Genomic DNA, 17,655 nt, shown 5'->3' with positions numbered 1-17,655 from the left:
GATGGGGGAGGAAGAAAACGGGTGCCAAACTATGTTTTGCTTCAGTTTTTACAATGAGTGTACCATTGTAAAGCTACATTTTCTTAAAAAAAAAAAAAAGACAAAAATAACTTACTGTTTAGATAATTAATTCTGGTTTGCACAGTAGTCCTCTTAAGTTTATAAAAGGGAATGGGTAGAAAGAGGAAGTCAGAAAGGTAAAAAACCAAAAATATGCAAGAGTAAAAAGAAGGAAAAAAAAAAAAGACAGTGCTAACTTTAAGACATTAATACACACACAAGGCTTTTTAAAGCAGAAGGGGTTTTGTTTTCTTTGTTTGAGTTTTGTTTGGTTTTTTTGTTGTTGTGTTTGTGTTTGTGGTTTGTTTTTTTTTTTAAAAGAGAAAGCATTTGACAAAACAGAAACCTTGAACTATTCAAAGCTAACTGAGGGCAGGAGGGTTGAAATGTTTTCCTGTCTCACTCCATAAAAGCTACTTGGCTCTGACAAAGCAGAGATTCAAGACTTCCACGAAGCAATCTGTGTATAAAGAAAGTGATTTGAGACAGTTTTTAAAAATATTTTTTCAAGATGAGACAACTCTCTCAAATATTAGAGATACTTTGTGCTTTTTAGCAGTCCTATACTACATCGTGAAAACAGGATCTTTAGAAGCCCGATCTCTTTGCAACATACTGCACAGGGAAAAACAAAACTAGACAACAGCTTGCATACAAACTTCCACTTGCTTGATTTAGAATAACATGTTAAAGAAGAGTCCAGAGGTTTTGCAAAATCTCATTCAGCTTCCTAAATTTTTCCAGGCTCCAAATGAGACAAATCCCTTCACAACTAATCCCCTACGCCAAACACACCCAAAACTTTCCAGTGCCTGACCATCTAAGTCAAACTGATTGTCGCTGTACCATCCTGATCTATCAGGTGGAGCAATACAGCTGTAAGAATGCCAGAAAACCTCAGTGCTCTAAGGGAGAGCCTTGGCAAAGAGGTCCAGTGCATGCCTTATGTAGGGGGGATTACAATAACCTAGTAATATACTGAGGTTTTGTAGTAAACCATTGTATGCTATCCCTGAGGAAGGAAAGAATAGAAAATAATAAAGCACAAGAGGGATGGATATGGGTGAGAAACACAACAATTTTTGCAGCTTCAACATGCAGCCTGTGAGACTGGTGTGACGCCTGTTCAGGCACAGTCCGCTGCACTGGCTCTTCTGTCAGACTTCCTAACAGCCCCTCTGTTTACCACTTAGCCACAAACCAGTGCTACAGCCTCAGAGGTTAATGGATTTATAAAGGAAAGACAAAGAATCCTAAGACGTTTTCAAACTGCAGCTATCCAGGTGTGTAACTATGTAAGCAAAATGATCCGACCCCTTATTTACCTATTAAATTACCTTTTATTCCATTTTCTTTAGGAAACTACATATTAAAAACAGTGAAAAGGGAGAAACTGTTCACAAGGCAGTTAAGAGAGAGTGTACTTCTGGCTTAGCTGTGGTGCTTCCTGAACACACACTTTAGTGAGGGCAGGGGAGTCTTGTGCTCAGAGATGTGAAGGAGAAGGAACGTATCAGAAAGCAACCGTGGAACCCTGCCATCTTCACGTTAGTAACGGGGCTGCTAATATAGCACAAGTCCTTGTTTACAAGAACATGGTTTTCATTGAGGAAGTGACAATGTGGCTAGTTATTTCTCTCCCAGGTAACTGAGTTGGGCTTAGCGAGCTGCCCTTCAACTTCTAAGGGTGAGCCCTTCTGTTTCCTGATGGAGAGGAGTGTAAGAGAGCCTGACCTGGCTCAGAGAGCCAGAGGACCACACTCTTTATGGCTGCTAGTAAGACAGCTTCAAGCAACACCACAATCACAAGGAGTTTAAGGACAAAAATCAGTGAGAAAGAATGAACTACTACAGTGTTGCATGACATTACCAATTACGTACAGAAAGCAGTCATTCACTAAAGCAAAGCTAAGGATCACATACCTTTAGATTTTTTCATGCTCCCAGTTTCTGAAACACTTAATGAGCTCCCAGATATTTCTTCACAGGTCTGGTCTAAGAGCGTGTTGGTGTCCCACTGTTGGCTGCCATTCTCCAAACCCCAAGCCTTATGGGCACTTTGCTGTGGGTCAGTATCAGGTACTGTTTCTGAAGCACCTAATGATAGCTTTTCATCAGAGGTGACTTTTGCAACAGCTTCCTCCACAGCAGGTGGATCTACTTCTTTGCAGGAGCTATCCATGGCTGCAGCATAGTCCATCATCAGTGCAGCTTCACTGTCCTGAGGTAAAGAGGTCTGCCCAGTGAAAACAAAAGACAACACTGACACAAGCCGCTCTGCTGGAAAAAACAAGGTTCCCTGCAAAAGTTCTGTTCTTTGCTCTTCTTTACCCTTTTATTTGTATTGCTCAGCGCTATCAGAAAGCCACTTGAAGCTTCCTTAGCTCTACTAAAGGAGAGGAGCATATAGCCAAGTTTTAATCATGTTGTTAAAGCCAAATGATTGGAAAAAACCCAAATTAAGTACATGCCTCCCACCTATCCCTGGCCCCACTGCAAATAATGGGACTCTTTCCTACATGTGCTGCTGTAATGAAGTATCAGCATGCATAGACAATCTTTTGGTCCTTTTAAGAAAATAAACATCAAAGCATTTCATCTTGTGGAAGGACTTCTTGTCAGCTGTATCAGCTAAACGCAAATCCATGCAGTCCCAGTGCCTCCATTTCCCAAGGAGATGTATCTGGCACTGTGGCAGCTGATCCTCATTTCCCTCCCCTCATCACAGCACAGTGATGATGAGGGGATCCATGGCCACTGACTCAGCTTTCACTCAGAGGTCTTTAGGGGTCCTGTGCATAACAGCAAGACTTGACAGCGTATGTCCATACAGCAGCCTGCAGGGAAAGGACTACAGGCAGGCACCAAGCATCAGATGGGAGACTGAGGCTGTGGATGAAGAAAGTCTGGAGGAATACTATATACTATGTAAGAAAAGGTCGTCTGTTTGCCCTCCCTCTGGAACAGAGCCAAGAGGACTAGGAGGTTTTTCAGAGGGTTTTAACAACTTTGAAAAAAACAGAAAAATCTTTCGTACCTTTTCTGTGCATTTTCCCTCCATGGGTGAAACACTGAGGAGGACTAATTATCCTCTGTTCTTACCTAAATTGGTCTTCCCAAATCCCTGATCATTCCACTCCCATCCAAGAATACCATGCATTTTTAGTCAGGCTGTCAAATCTAACAATCAAAAACCAACACCCTTCCCAACAAACCCACCATGATTTGGCTTAACTTGAAACAGTTATTGAAACAAACGGGCATGCAGACCTAGATCCTGCAGAGACTGCTGAATGGGAGACAGCAGAATGCACCTTAAGTTAACATCACACTCAGTGGGGCAAAAACTTTACAGTACTAAGCATTAAATGTAAGTATTGTTTTCTGCTCTACCTTGGACACCCCTGATATGATAATGGTGCTTTTCTTTCTAGGAGACTTCAACTTCTGCTTTGCAGACTCACTTAACTGCCGAATGGCTGCTTCTGCAACAGGATCAGTGCCATTCAGTACCAGCAGTTCTGAAAAGAAAGCATTATTTCAGAGAGAAGAAAGAAAAATAGGAAAAAACAGAGCAAAGAGAGGCAGAGTTTGTTCTTGACTTAAAAGTCAAAGAAATTAGCAGATATGGTATAAACACCAGGCATATCAAAACACCTTCCAACTCACTACCCATCTATTCAGTCTTTTCTTTCCCTTCTGTTACCCATTCTTTTGAGAAAAGGTACCTAAGTTGCACTTATAAACCCTTGCCCTGAGCACACAGGAGAGCATCAGGTATCACAGTCATGAAGAGCCATAGTTCTAACATGGTACAAAGCTGGCACGTGCCACTACTTCTTCAGGTAGCTATTTTGCTCTTTTTCCAGACATCTTTGCTCGGCATTTCCAGATTTGCTATGGCACTATGATAGGATGGGGAAGGCAAAGTGGCAGTCACTCTGCACTTCATCAGCTGCCTCCAAAGCCTGTAAAGTGCACCCCCTTTTCCCCTCCGAGCATTGCACAGGAATAAAAAACCTGCTTTATAAAATGCTCTTTAATGACAAACACAAGTTTGTTTTTAAGCATGGCCATTTCTGGCATCTAGTATGCAATTACTTTGGGCATGACAAATACACACTAATCGAATTCATCAAGGAACAAACAAGGCTAAGAAAGTTAACGAAACAACCCCCCCCATATTTAATTGTCTAAGGTAGGCTTTTCTATGAGAAGGAGTTTTAACAACAAAAGAATACAGGCAGGAATGGAACTAGAGTTAATTAAACCAACCAGTCTTTTGTTACTGTGACATTAATGCAATAAAAGATGAGGCCTGAATAATTATGCTACACCAAGTATCTCAGATACTTTTGGAACTTAAAAGTATGTGTGCACAAGGGGTATGCACACCCATGCATGTCTGTACAGTCATTATAAACCCCTACTTTTCCGTCTCCCTAGCCACTGCAAAGCCCTCAGGAACAGCTGAGAGCATCCAGGACAGCATCAGTGGCACTTGCAAATTCTTATTGTTGTCATCACTTAGAACTATGGCACGGCCACGGCATCTTTTCCATAGTGCTTGTTGCTATTTTGGCATGATGTTTGTAATAACTACTACCTAAGTTACTGCCATACCAAATGCTCCTTTGTATTTCTTTCATTTGGCTTAAAATTTTGTTCTAATGAGTAATTCTTCCTGCTGTATTGTATAAACATCTCACAGGTATTCCCCTGTGCTCCCATAAGAAGAAAAACACTGTCCATAACAATATGCTCTAAGTTGTCTTCAAACGAGTTTTCCAGTAAGTGCTTGGTACCTTTAGTATCATAAACAGTTATGAGAATTAACTCAGAAGCCTAGCACTACCTTAACATTTCCCAAATTGGCTTAGTAATACCATCCTGCTTCATGGTATCAGTGTACTACTTAGTCTAGAGGTAGGGAAAGATTAAAGCACTATTACAGCTATTCACAGTTGTTGGCTCATGCTCTTCCCCAGATTTCTGTCTTTTGGCCAATACATTTCTCTCTCTCAGCAAGACTTCTGACTGTTTCCAGGAGCAGTCTAGATCATCTCCAGATTGTCCCATCTGCACTCAAGTCTATACAAAGAAAACTGGACTCCACATCATGTGCCATCTGCAGCTAGACTAGGTCACATCTTTCATTACTGTTCCATACAGAGCTACAGAAAGATCGAATAGTGACCACACACAGGACTGAAAAATATGCTGAAGATTCAGGGTTGCAACTTGAAAAGGTAAAATGCTCCAGAGTCAAAATCAGGTTTAATACAGGCAAAGTGAATTTATAATTAAAGTTATTAACAATGCCACCTGACACTCTGAAGGCACTTCAGCTGTATGCCAGGTGACGCAGGAAGGTGGAAAAACAGGCACAGCAGGACTGTGCATTCGCATTAGCAGAAAAAAAAGCCCAGTGGCAGGGCTAGGAGGAGAATTCAGTCTTCCTTACATCAGTCCAGCCTCCTGCCTTCTGTTCAGACAGGGGGGACTTCACAATGGCCTTAGAGGTAAGTTTCACAGGGTTTTAATTTTGTGCAGTGTCCCCCATGCCTTTATAAAGGAGGGATCTTTCATTTAAAAGTAAGAGAAAATATAGCCTGACTTTTCTGCAGTCACCTCCCCTCTCCAAACCACAGCTCATTGTTATTTATTCAAAATCAGTAATTTAAATCACCAATTAAAAGCAGACCTCTACTGCAAGACTGCTATATCCCTAACCACAGTACTTGCTAACATAAACATCTCAGTGCCTGTCGAAAGGCAGCAGCCGTATGGGTTTGCTGTTATTTTAACAGGATTACATTAATCCCATGTGCACCAGAGAGAGATGTATTCTCATTAGCAGCTTTGAACATTTCTATTACCTGTATCTGAAGACGATAAAGTTTTGCTGACTGGAGCACCATGAGAATGGATAGCTTGAACAGAGAAATCCTTTTCAATCACCTTTACTTTAACTGGAGTTTTCACAGGAGAATCTGAGGACCAAGTTTTTTTGTTATTTAAACTATTCAAGACATTTATTATGAAAACAACAAGAATTTATTATACCAATGTTAAAGACTGTTCAATTCATAAGTGTTTGAGAAAGTTGTTTAATACAAATTCTCAACACATGCCCTCTATAGTAACCTGACCCTAAAAGACCTGTGAAGCGTAGGAATTTATTGTTTTTTAAACATTTTACTGTAATATGCTAGACAACACCCACTTAAGTAAAAGATCTACTTTAACGACTTAAAAGAATGCAGCTCTTCATGAGACTTCACACAAAGACTGTTTAGAGGTTTTACTTTCATACTTATCCCAAGAAGAATCAGAAAGTCTAATCCTGAGAGGTACACTGAAAAAAACTTTGTCACAAGATGACACCAAACCTTATTAGACATTATAATATAGACCAAGGCACAGGATGGTCCGTCATCGGCAAACAGTCTAAGAGTCTGATACTTTTGTCATGTGGAAAGCCATCCACCAAAACCAAGCTCTTCTGCATTATCATCTACCATGCAGCTTTAAAGTGTGCATTAAAAGGAGCATTAACCACTCCTCTTGTAACAGCAAGGCTTCATGAAAATTAAAAACCTGGTTCTGAAGAATACAAACAATGCCCCCTACCATCAACACATCAGAGAAGTCTGGACACCTCTCCTTACATCCCACTCCCTCCCCAACCTCTGTTCCCCATGGATAATCCTAAGAGTGAACACAGAAAGAAGGGGAGTTCCTCACCTGTGCTCAGTGGAGATGATCTCCCTTCTAGACGAGGTTTGGTTTTCACAGCAGTTACAGTAGTGACCACAGTCCCACAGGGCATCACAGTGCGATCCTTCTCTATCTTAGGAGCTGGCACTGGAGAAGAGACTTGCCACGTCTTTAATTCACTGGCTTCTATGAAAGAGAACTAGGAGGACAAAAAAAAGTCACCTTAGAAGCACAGTCAAGCAAGAAGGACACTAACATTTCTAGCTAATACCCCTTTACCATTTTTACTAACATTCAAAAATCAAACAGCTAATTCTTCTGATAGACACAAATACCATGTGAAGTGTTACCATGCAATCTGAATGCACTACTCTTAGCCACGAATGGCACTGCGCTGCGAGTGACAGTCCAAAGCACAAGATGAGCATTCAGAAGTACTTCCTGAAGTAAAAGATCCACCGTAAAACCATCCAAATGCAGTAGTACCTCTGCACTAATGGATCCCAGCACGGGCCCCGGCTCTGGGCTGCTCTCACTGGTACTGCTGTTCAGTGCAAAGCTTTGCTGGCCAGAAGGTTGTTTCCTGAACAAGTCTAGAGGTACAGTCACCTTTGCGGACAAGGGACCTAGAAAAAATAAAATCAACCAAATCAGTGCACATCTGAGCTGTCAGTATGTTTAAGGGCAAGAAGACAGGAAAGGAGGAGGAAGAACACAGGCAGCTAATTGCAAGAACAGGTTCTACACCATGGGGCAGAAACATGGCACTTTTTATAGCTTTCTTTCCATTTTACAACTATGCGTCAGCCTGGCCTAAGACTGTGCAACAGGAAAGAATGGAGACATGAAACGTTACTTATTTGCCACTATCTCTGGCCATCTTTTTTCCTGTATATGCAGAATGCTTAGAGGAAAAGAAAACATCTAGAAATACTACTATTAGGTTCTTGAACAATCTCTATAACCAGTTACCTGCACCTTTCATTTCAGAGAATGCTCTGCATTCCTGGTAAACTGGTATAGCATTAAGAATAGTCTTTCTTGATTTGAACTTTAGTGCAAGTTCAGCAGTTCTCTTGTTCCTCCCCTTACTTTATTATCTACACTAGACTGGACCAAACTATTAGCAAAATTACTGCACAATTTCAGATATGAAATCCTAGTTTTCTGTGAAATACAAAGACAAGTAGAGATCTACATTATATTCACATTACCCAGCTCTCTCCTCACTAATAGGATTCTACTTTGAGTCTTCTATTCAAATTTTTGGGAGAAGAACAGCTAAGATGGTATGGGGGAGGAAAAAAAAAAGACAGTTGACAGTGCAATCAATTAGGACTTTTTTCTTCAAGAAACCAGGTTGGTAGTTACACTCTCAGTAGGATATGGAACATTACTGGTATTGTTTGAAAGACCCATTACTAAAGATGCTTAGGTACAGGCAAGACTAAACTTTATGCAAGAAACAATATATATTTGCTGACTGTATATAAATCCCATTTTTTGGCTAAAAATAAAAAAACCAGCATCCACATCAGAGAAATTTTTTAAAGCATTTGCCTACATTTGACTTCCCAATCCCTCAAATAACTGCAAATCATATGCGAGGTATTGCACCAACTTTGTATATCTAGATTATTAAAATAAAAATAAGTACAGTAACCCAAAACAAAAAATCAAACACAGTCCACTTGGCTATATTACTTATTAACAGTGGCTTAGATAAAATACTATGACCTAGGGAATTATTGGCCAAGCCTTCATCCACTATCACAAGACAACATGAGTAAAAGCACATTTTTTTTTAATCACTGGGTATGAAGACCTTTGGCCAATACTTTTAACTTTTTCCTGAACTAAGCTGAATACAACTGACAGTACTAAACCACAGAGAAATAGCCGAGTGTCAAAAAGTAATGCTTCTTTTTTGTTTTACACCTGAAACCTGATGTAAGAAGTAAAAAGCAAATGGATCCAAGAGGTGAAATGGTTACTACTTCCAGCTACAGCAAAACTCTGTATCAGCAAAAGAACGTGCAGCATATATGAGAAGAATTTATGATGTTGTGTCATCACTTCAATAAAGCCCAAGTCACGAAGTATTTGGAGCAAGTTTACAAAGCTCATGTAAACACCTCAGCATGCTCTCTGGTCTCAGCACCCACCTAGCCCTTACCCCCACTAGGAAGGTAATGCTTCTCCAAATAAACCAAATGCAATAGTTCAGTGGAGGGGTTTTCTTGCCACTGGAGGCTAATTGCAAACTGCAACAACAGAATCAAGTAGTAAAAATGTTTCAGCCCCCATGTTTTATATTTAATCCAATGTAATCAGAATTAGTGTGTTTTATATCTGGTAATTGCGAGGCAGCCTCCGGGGCTTGAAAAGGAAGGATTTAGGATTAACACCCATGACTCCCCTTCAGCAACAGAAAGGCATGGAAAGCTTAACTTGAAACCAAAATTACTCACAGTAGATCTGTTAGAAGTTCAGAAGGCTGAAAAATTAGGATATCAGCACATGGAAGACTCAGTATGTTGACAGTCTAGAAACTCAAGGTTTCTCTGTAACCTTAACTCAGAGGAGGACAGACACACGTGAACAGTGTATTCTCTCTTCTGTCCAAGATTACTGATGGAAGCAACGGTGTACATAGACAGCACTTAACCCAGGTCAATCAGCGTTGCCCAAGAATGCTGCAATTTTGCCTGGATTTCAACTCTGGGACCTACATTTAAGGACAGGCTTACAGAGTTTAAAAACACAAACTTAAGTCATAAATTTTCCCCAAGCTGTCCGTTTTGCGCAAGTTTGGCTGGCTATTTTCAGCTGATCTCCCTTCCACAGCTGTTCTTTCCCCCAAGGCTGCCTAGAGCCATGCTTGAGGCATACCCAAGTTCACTACCAGGCCAAGTCAGCAGAAGACATCTACGCTTTAACGCAGGTTCAGAAATCTGCCAGTTTCTTGTTTGCCTATACAGCCGGGTACAACTAAAAGAGGACATAGGTCAACATTTAGCAAGGCTCACAAGCTAATCATGCAAAATAATTCAGTTTTAATACTTACTATCCAACTTTCCATCTTCTACTATTTGCAGTTGCAATGCTTTTGATTTGGCACTTAGTTCACTGTGAAGTAAATGAAACTATGTTAGGTCTTTGCAGGCGAGCAGATTTTCTTTCCCACTTAGGTTTTCCCCTTTCCCGTTCTGGTTGCCAACACTCTAACTTTTCTTGGTCCGCACTAAGCTAGGCAGTACAACTTGCTAACTGAGGCAAGCAGCGCTGCTGGGCACGCTGCATGCATAGCATCTTTTTGACCTCAGGTAAGACTGACTAAAGGGATCATAATCAGAAAAACTTTGCTTGCTCCTCTCCAGCACTGCTGCAGAAATTTGACTGCCTAAACTTTCAGAGGCTTTTCTTCTCCCCAGAAACACTGCCCTTCAAACTGATGTTGCTCCCTAATCCACACCACAGCACCAAGAAGCAATTTTTTCCTGGCAGGATCAAATTTCTAAGTCAAGATGCTGGAACAGGTCTAATCAATAACCCACTGAAAGCTGCGGGGCATCCTGTCAAAGCAGAAAAGTGTCCTGCAAAAGCAGGATAGATGCAAGTAAATAAAAGCAGTTACAGTCTTATGTGAGAAGAGTCAGTATTACTTCTCCAAAGTAAGACTCAAGATGTTGCAAGATAACAAGAACTAGTTTCTGTGCGACAGAACCAATGTGAACGATTAGTAGAATTACTGGCATATACGGCTCTTCCTAAGATGGACTAGTCAACAGATACAAAAACCTTCCTCAGACAGTGAAGCGAACTGGGTACCTACTGAGGAACCTCCCAGTAAAACTTGATTTTATAACCTTCTCAGTAGGTGTTCTGCCAAAAACCTTAAGGGCATGCATATATGTATCTTATTTTTGTATGTCTCCATTTCAGGGTGGTGTGATCTTGGTTGCAGACTTCCCACCTCCATTAGATGCTGTGGGACATCATCTATGCAACAGGTTTTAAGCTTTTCCCTGCCACTACCATCCCCCCCTGCACCTCCAAAACTTGAAAAGAAGCACCTTGATGGTACTATTGCTGCTCTTCCCATGAAGCTAAAGCAGAGCCTGACATGGTGGTCAGTACACTGGTCTTCAGACTGGGGGGTATTTTCATTTCTGAAGAAAGAAAAGGGTGGAGTGGGGGAGTGGGATGTGAACTTGAAAGAAGGTATGCAGCCAAATCCCTATCACTCATCTGTAAAAGTCCCCAAGCTTACCTCATGCACTTCTGAAAAGCAGCCAACGCTGTGGAAAACCCAGCATTATGCCTAGCGTCAAGGCCAAATTCCAGTCAACTTAATCACATCCTGCCTGCCCTCTCTCTGCACTTTCAGTTGGAAAGGGTATTACTCTTACAAACTTCCTGTCCGAAATCATTGGGAATGTGTCTGCTCTGTGACACCGAGCACAGATGCTGTTCCACCAACAGATGGCTGAAGTGATTCACAGACCCAGTGGCTGAAGCACTTTGAGATACTCCAGAACAGAAAGCTGCTACAGAAGTGCATTTTTTTCCCCTCTTACTGTGGAGAAGAAATCTTATCATGTTAATCCTCAAGTCTTGATGGCAATGCAGGACACTGTCACAAAAGAATGTCATCTGATCTGCGGCTTTCCACAAAAGCTGTAGGTCCTCATAACTAAAATCAGACTTTGTAAGTCGTTGGATTGTATGCGACTGAAGGAAGACAGCTTCCTAGCTGCTTTTCCACTTGACAGCAGGATGAGAACCAGGTGCACACACCCCATCAGACCACATAAAAAGGTGAGGCCTTTCAGTGTTGCTCTACACATCAATTTTTCTTTGCTGACTATGGTGACTTGTAATCATCTCCACCGCCTGCACACGTGCAGAGGGGTCTGGTGTTCTCCAAGTCCTGTACAACTTGTGATGACCGATCCTGGCGCCTTCCTTCAAATCAAGCAGCCCCTGTTGCTTTTTGCCTCAGCTCTCCTGTTTCTGCAGTGCACACTCCATAACATTCACAGGCGCAGTCCAGGAGACTGCGATGAGGAGGCAGAAAAATATCTGTGCGCTGCACGCTCACTCCCCCTTCAAGTTGAGGAGGAGCACGCAGAAGTGCACACCACTCCTCGGGGAAGAGAACGCTCGGCACGGACAGGCACAGGTCTGAATACACACTCAGCTCCTTGTAAGCTAAGCCTCTGCTTTGCAAGAGAAGGAACAGATACAGTGGATGCCAGGCTGTGACTACAGTGAAGAAAAACATCAGACAAAACCAACTGAAATACTACTCTCTGAAATATGGGGTGGGGGGAGAGAGAGAAATGGAACTGAGATGGGAGAGGAAAGCTACAGAAAGAACTAGAGAGACTCCACTGCACACGAAGTGCCTCTCACATTAAAAATCTTGTAGACAAAAAAGAAAGCAGTACCTGCAGTATATTGCATGGCAGCATCTCTACCCTGTTCCCCTGGGAAGCTGTTTCTGCCTGCCTATGCATGTGTTTAAAGCCACTAGAGAAACATCCCTCTGACCCACCCTGCCATCAGTGACTCGCCCTTCTTCAACTCATACAATACAGAAGCTACCAGTTATTTTCTGCTCTGCTGCTAGAAAGTGGAAATGAAAACAGTTTTAGAACTGCTCACTTTTGACCTTATTTACAGAAGCTGTGTGAATCACAGAATACCGTGCAGGCTGCCTGAAATTCCCATTTTTGCTCTACAGAAAAAAAATCTAGTTAGTTTTACAATCTCTTTTTTATCATAGACACCATTCTTTTAGATGGTCATTTTTTTTGCACATTTACATTTCCCACTCAGCGGAGGCAAGGGAGAGACATCAGATTTCCTCAAATGCAGTTTTCAAGGTAAAGTGACTTTAAAACCTTGCTAACACTTTTTTTGGCACTGTATGATAGAACAAGGTGATTTATTACGACTGTTACTGCTGTCATTTACTAGAATCAGACATGTACCAGGGAAGATCTAGAGACCTATTTGATCTCATATTCATGCAGAGGGTAATTAGATATCCTTGAGTCCCTACCAGCTCCAAATTGCTAACCTTGCGGAGTTTAAGCAAAAAAAAGATGCTTCACTATAAAAGTATTCTCAGTAGGCAAGTTACTTACAAGATAAACTCTTCCTTCCAAAAGGGATTTGCAGCATTTTTGGCTACAGAGCTGGAAAACTTCTGCATAGGGTCATTCAACTGAACCATACACGCAAAGTTTGTGCTGCCTGTAAGGGCAAGAAAAATCAATATCCAGTTATTAATATTTCCTCACCAGGAGTCACACTTACTCAAAAGAAAGCGAAGAACCCCCCTCCTTACACGCTGCATTTTTTAGTAGACTATTGCAAACACTTCCTCACCCTCCCACAGAATAAATTTCTTCCCTCAGTTTGTATACCATCTACATTAATGGCGATGGTCAAGACTGCATCATCATTGTCCCATGCACCAACCTGATTTAAATTCTGGCGTGAAGCAAAAAAGTGCAGGCATAAAAAGATCAAAAAGGATGGGGACACAGAATGAACAGCAAGGTGGTGGTGGTGTGGGTGCGAGGGGGGCAGGGAGTAAAGTTGCTTTCAGCTGCTGTGAAAAACCCTGAAGTTTTCCAACTTCCTACTGGCCACAGTCACAGTGGTTTCTCTGGACATCAAAGCAAGCTTTTGCTGCTAGCAAATGAATGATGACAGTAGTGTTAATTAACAGTGGCTTTGTGGACTGCGGCTCTTAACAAGTTCATGGCATTTTAGGGTACTGGTGCAGAATTATCTCTACCTTGATCTTGGAATTTAATAGCATGGCAAATTGGCATATTAGAGTAGTTATATTGCTGCTCCAAGGGGAAATAATTTGCACAATGCACTCCTCTTAAAACAATTTCTTTTGTATGGCTTTCACAGCATCAGAATTCATTTCAGTCCCAGCGTTCCAAAAAATCAAGGAAAGCAGCAAAAAGCTCAGTATTGACTGTGTGCAAAGCAAACAGAACATATGCTGCCTCCAGTTCTCCAGAAGAATCTAGGTGTATATTCACTAGCATCAACTCTCAGTTGTTCTCTGGTGGTGCATCAGGGCTGTGGACGAGTCCTATCTCGGGCACAGAAGCAGCTTAGGTCTGGCAAGGTTATTAGAGGAGACAAAGCACTGTGTACACACAGCTTATTTGGGATCCAAGCTAACCCTGGAGTAAGTAGTTTAGCTGCTTTCACAGTGAGCTGAGCCTGAGTTAATGAACCTGGGGTGGTTTTCTGTTAACCCAGCCATATGTCTCTGCAGCTTGCTCTTGCTGCCAGCAGCGCTCAGCAGCCCAGGGCAGAAACGCCTGTATAGCTCTGGCTGAAATTACACCAGCACCACTGACTGACTGATACTGAACAGGGTATTTCAGCATTTCTGCCCCGCACACCCTGCTGTACACAACTAACAATTTTTGCCTTAACAGAAGAAATCACTTTTGCCCTAGATGATACACCGTGGACCATATAGTACTAAATCTAGGATAATCTTTGTTTACATACACAAACTAAGGAGATAAAAATGGGCACAGCCCATAAGCAGAGACCAGTTCTGCTACTGGTTACTCACTACTTGAACTAACACGTCTATAGGAAAGCCACAAGCTCCTATAAACCATGTTAGCATCCGTGGTTTGTGAGATGATAATGATCAAGACAGACAAACCACCCCTCCCCAACCGTCTATGTGTATCTATGCAGGTTAGCCTGCAATATTGCACACACTCACTGAGTCTCAGAGTTGCAACAGGATAATTAATTATTGCTGCAAGACAAGGCCAGGAAAAGAGAAGGGAACAATGATTAAAAGGCAGCAAGCTATTTCCAGAAGCTAGCATCTTCCCAGCTGTGCAGTATTTCCACTGGATTTTGAGCATACCAGCTAAACCCCACTATGAAGCTTTATTTCTCATACTCGTTCCAAAGCATTTACACTCCCAGAGTGCTAAGGAACCAGCAAAATTCCCTCCATCTCCTTTTAGAATAGCAAATGGTGATTTTGCTCTCAATATCTGAGTTCCCAAAGTAGAGCACATTAATTGTCCCCTCTTCTTCTCATTTTCACAGAGGGGGCAGAGAGGCTTCCCATAAGATCAATCTTCTGTTGTGTGCAGCGTATGCACATAAAGGTATCTCTTCTCATTACTTTTAAAGGCAGCCAAAATGATCTGCTCTTTTGAAAAGTTTAGTTTGCACTACAAAATTGTAGAGTAATAACAAATTCTGAATGAGTTTTCCTGCAATCTCCAGTTTCCAGCACAGTTTTATTTATATAGGACATTTCACTGCAGAGTTCCAGAATGACTTTAAAAATAATTTGTTTTTAAAAAAAACAGTCTGCAGAAAGTTTTAGGGGAATTACTTCCAACCAGGATGAGCAAAGCAGCATTACGCAAGAGTCTAGGGCAGAAATCTATTACATCTAACCGAAAAAAGGAGTATAGCGAGTAGGATATATTTATCCAAAACTAGTGCCTTGCCCAATTTAGCAGCCACAAGCTTCCATTAAAAAGACTGTTATGGAATTGTTCATGACCATAAATAACAGAGCCTCCAATTTGTATTTCCGCTGACAAAATGTGAAGTATGCTTGCTCATGCCTCAATCAGTGATGGAGGCGTGCCTGCACTTGAAGAAGTCCGAATACTTGCGAGACAGGCTTGGTGCTTCTTTCCAAAACTCACGCTGCAACTTCACTAGGCAGTGACCTCCTTTTTGGCTTCATTCTCCACTTGCAAGAGGCACTCCCTCCCCTACCCACAGAGGTACTTATTAGGGGGGAAAAAAACCCTGACAACAAAACACCACCTTTGAGGAGAATCTACACAGAGGAGAAGAGGTTTATATAAATCAGCCAATTGCTCAAAAGTAAAGAAAAGCAGCTGTAAAAATAAGGTAATACTGAACCAAACCAATGTCATTGCTAACAGTTAATGGAGAGTTGGATTTGAGCCCCTCATCTTGGGTACACCTGAAGCGGTAACTTTCAGAAATTAAAACTAAAATTGAGAAAATAATCAACCAACTTCATAAATATGCTCATTTCAATTTGGTTTCAACAATGATGGATTTGTTTACAAGAAGATCAAGATGTTTAAATACTCAAATAAACCAAAACATACACAGTTTTGTACAAGCATGACTAAGTCTGTTTCTCCAAGTACAGCAATTTTTTACATCTTCTTTTGAGAGAAGGTAGTAACCCAGAACTTCCAAATTATTTCAGCCAAAAGGAGAAAAAAAAAACCCCAACCCTGCTTGAAAACGAGCAGCATCGCACAGGCTATGTTACCTGCAGCACTGTGATCAGTTAGGTTTACTGCGATGTTCTTCACCAGCAGTCTGAGTTCATGAGCCCTTGGAGGTTTAGGCGGACTAGTGCCCGGAGGGAGAAGGCTTACGTTCTGTACATTCTGTGAAAAGCAAGCAGAACAAGAGGGATCACACATATGCAAACACCTACTACTTTTAACTTCTGTCACATCGATATAGGGAAGCAGATATGCCACATGGGAGTTATGATCACAAAGTCTTCACTGCCAAAGGCTATGTTATTTTAAAGAATGCGTTCCAGTTGTTTCTGATCACTGAACAATGTTAAACTTACTTATTTGTGAGTCATGAATATATAATAAAAACACTAAGCAGAAGGACACTTCTTAAAAGATTCAGGTAGGAATAAGACTTACCTGAACCTCCTTTATATCTGTAGGCCTCGTACTCAACACTACAGATGGAGAAACTGAGCTAAAGAGGTTCTTCAAAACATCTCTGAGCGTTTCAGATATTGCACTTGTCCCTGCTGTCTGTCCCTAAGAAGAAACAAAACAATCATGCTTGTCAAAACCCAGAAGAAAGAAGTTAAGGCAAAAACTAATTTCGTATATCTAAACCACCAAAGCTATCAAACATAAACTTTGTCAGAGAGAGACATGGTTTCTGTTGCCAACAACAAAATGTAACAAGAGATCATGCAAATAATTACTTAAATTTCTGTATTATGCATTAAAGGAGAACTAGAAATAAACACTGAAAAAGTCACATGATGTTCTGAGAGTTAGGAAGGCACAGCTATTAACCACAAAACCAGAAGTTTCATTAACAGTTTGTATCTTATGATGGTGTTTTAAGTTTTTGTACTGCTTTGCACTCCACCGGGAGAGCAGATCGGGTCATCAGATAAGCAGATCGGCACTGTTCCAGTGATTTAATGGGAGTTATGCCAGCTTGCAACAGCTGAGAAGCAGCTAATTCTGTGCTGCACCGAAACAATATTACAGCATCTCTTGGAGGTCTTCAACCTTGCTGAAAAGTGCACTGTATGGACAGATAGTCATGCTGCTCTGGGGAACTGACTCGTACGTTTGTCCATTCAAAAAATCTCATAGCGATCTGCACTTAGCACCGCTGTCTCTGAGGGATCAGAGCAGACCACGGGTTTTGCTTGCACACATAGCTTCACACAACTACGTGTAAGGTGTATGAAGACGGTGACCCGGCCCTGCTCTCCCTGTGCTCCTGGAGAAGCCTGCTTCCCATGTCACACTCCTCAGAAAGTCGCTTCTGCTCAGTTACCTACAGGGAGTGGATTTTTAAATTAAGCTGTCGCAGAAAGGGCAGTCTGATACCCAACTTCTCTGAAGGTAGCACATGAGAAATCTCAGCGAGGTTTCTTTTCTAAAGAAAAGATTGAAGTAGGAGACAAAGATCTGACCTAAACAACAGAGGACTCATCTGTCTCTTCTCACCTGGTATCACACCTGAGAGACTTTACTATTACAGGCTTTAAAAGAAAGGGAACTGATTTATAGGTGCAGCTAC

At 41.5% G+C, this 17,655-nt stretch overlaps 1 protein-coding gene across 4 annotated transcripts in view; it reads right to left on the bottom strand.

Annotated features, from left to right (window-relative positions):
• C2CD2 (C2 calcium dependent domain containing 2) overlaps positions 1-17,655 on the bottom strand; it is a 41,205-nt gene that overhangs the window by 8,509 nt on the left and 15,041 nt on the right. For 3 of the 4 annotated variants that reach the window (XM_052794707.1, XM_052794706.1, XM_052794709.1), the window contains exons 5-13: positions 16,524-16,646; positions 16,127-16,247; positions 12,936-13,044; positions 9,848-9,909; positions 7,267-7,406; positions 6,808-6,979; positions 5,940-6,053; positions 3,454-3,581; positions 1,984-2,296 (exon numbers count right to left, since the gene is read on the bottom strand). In XM_052794707.1, the coding sequence (XP_052650667.1) occupies positions 1,984-2,296; positions 3,454-3,581; positions 5,940-6,053; positions 6,808-6,979; positions 7,267-7,406; positions 9,848-9,909; positions 12,936-13,044; positions 16,127-16,247; positions 16,524-16,646 (1,282 nt within the window). Of the gene's footprint in view, positions 1-115; positions 153-1,983; positions 2,297-3,453; positions 3,582-5,939; positions 6,054-6,807; positions 6,980-7,266; positions 7,407-9,847; positions 9,910-12,935; positions 13,045-16,126; positions 16,248-16,523; positions 16,647-17,655 lie in introns of all 4 variants that reach the window. The other variant, XM_052794708.1, reaches the window with a different exon arrangement.

Source organism: Harpia harpyja, chromosome 8 (assembly GCF_026419915.1).
Source record: "Harpia harpyja isolate bHarHar1 chromosome 8, bHarHar1 primary haplotype, whole genome shotgun sequence".
In the NCBI taxonomy this organism is placed as follows: Eukaryota; Metazoa; Chordata; class Aves; order Accipitriformes; family Accipitridae; genus Harpia; species Harpia harpyja.
This window is presented reverse-complemented; position numbering and strand designations above follow the sequence as displayed.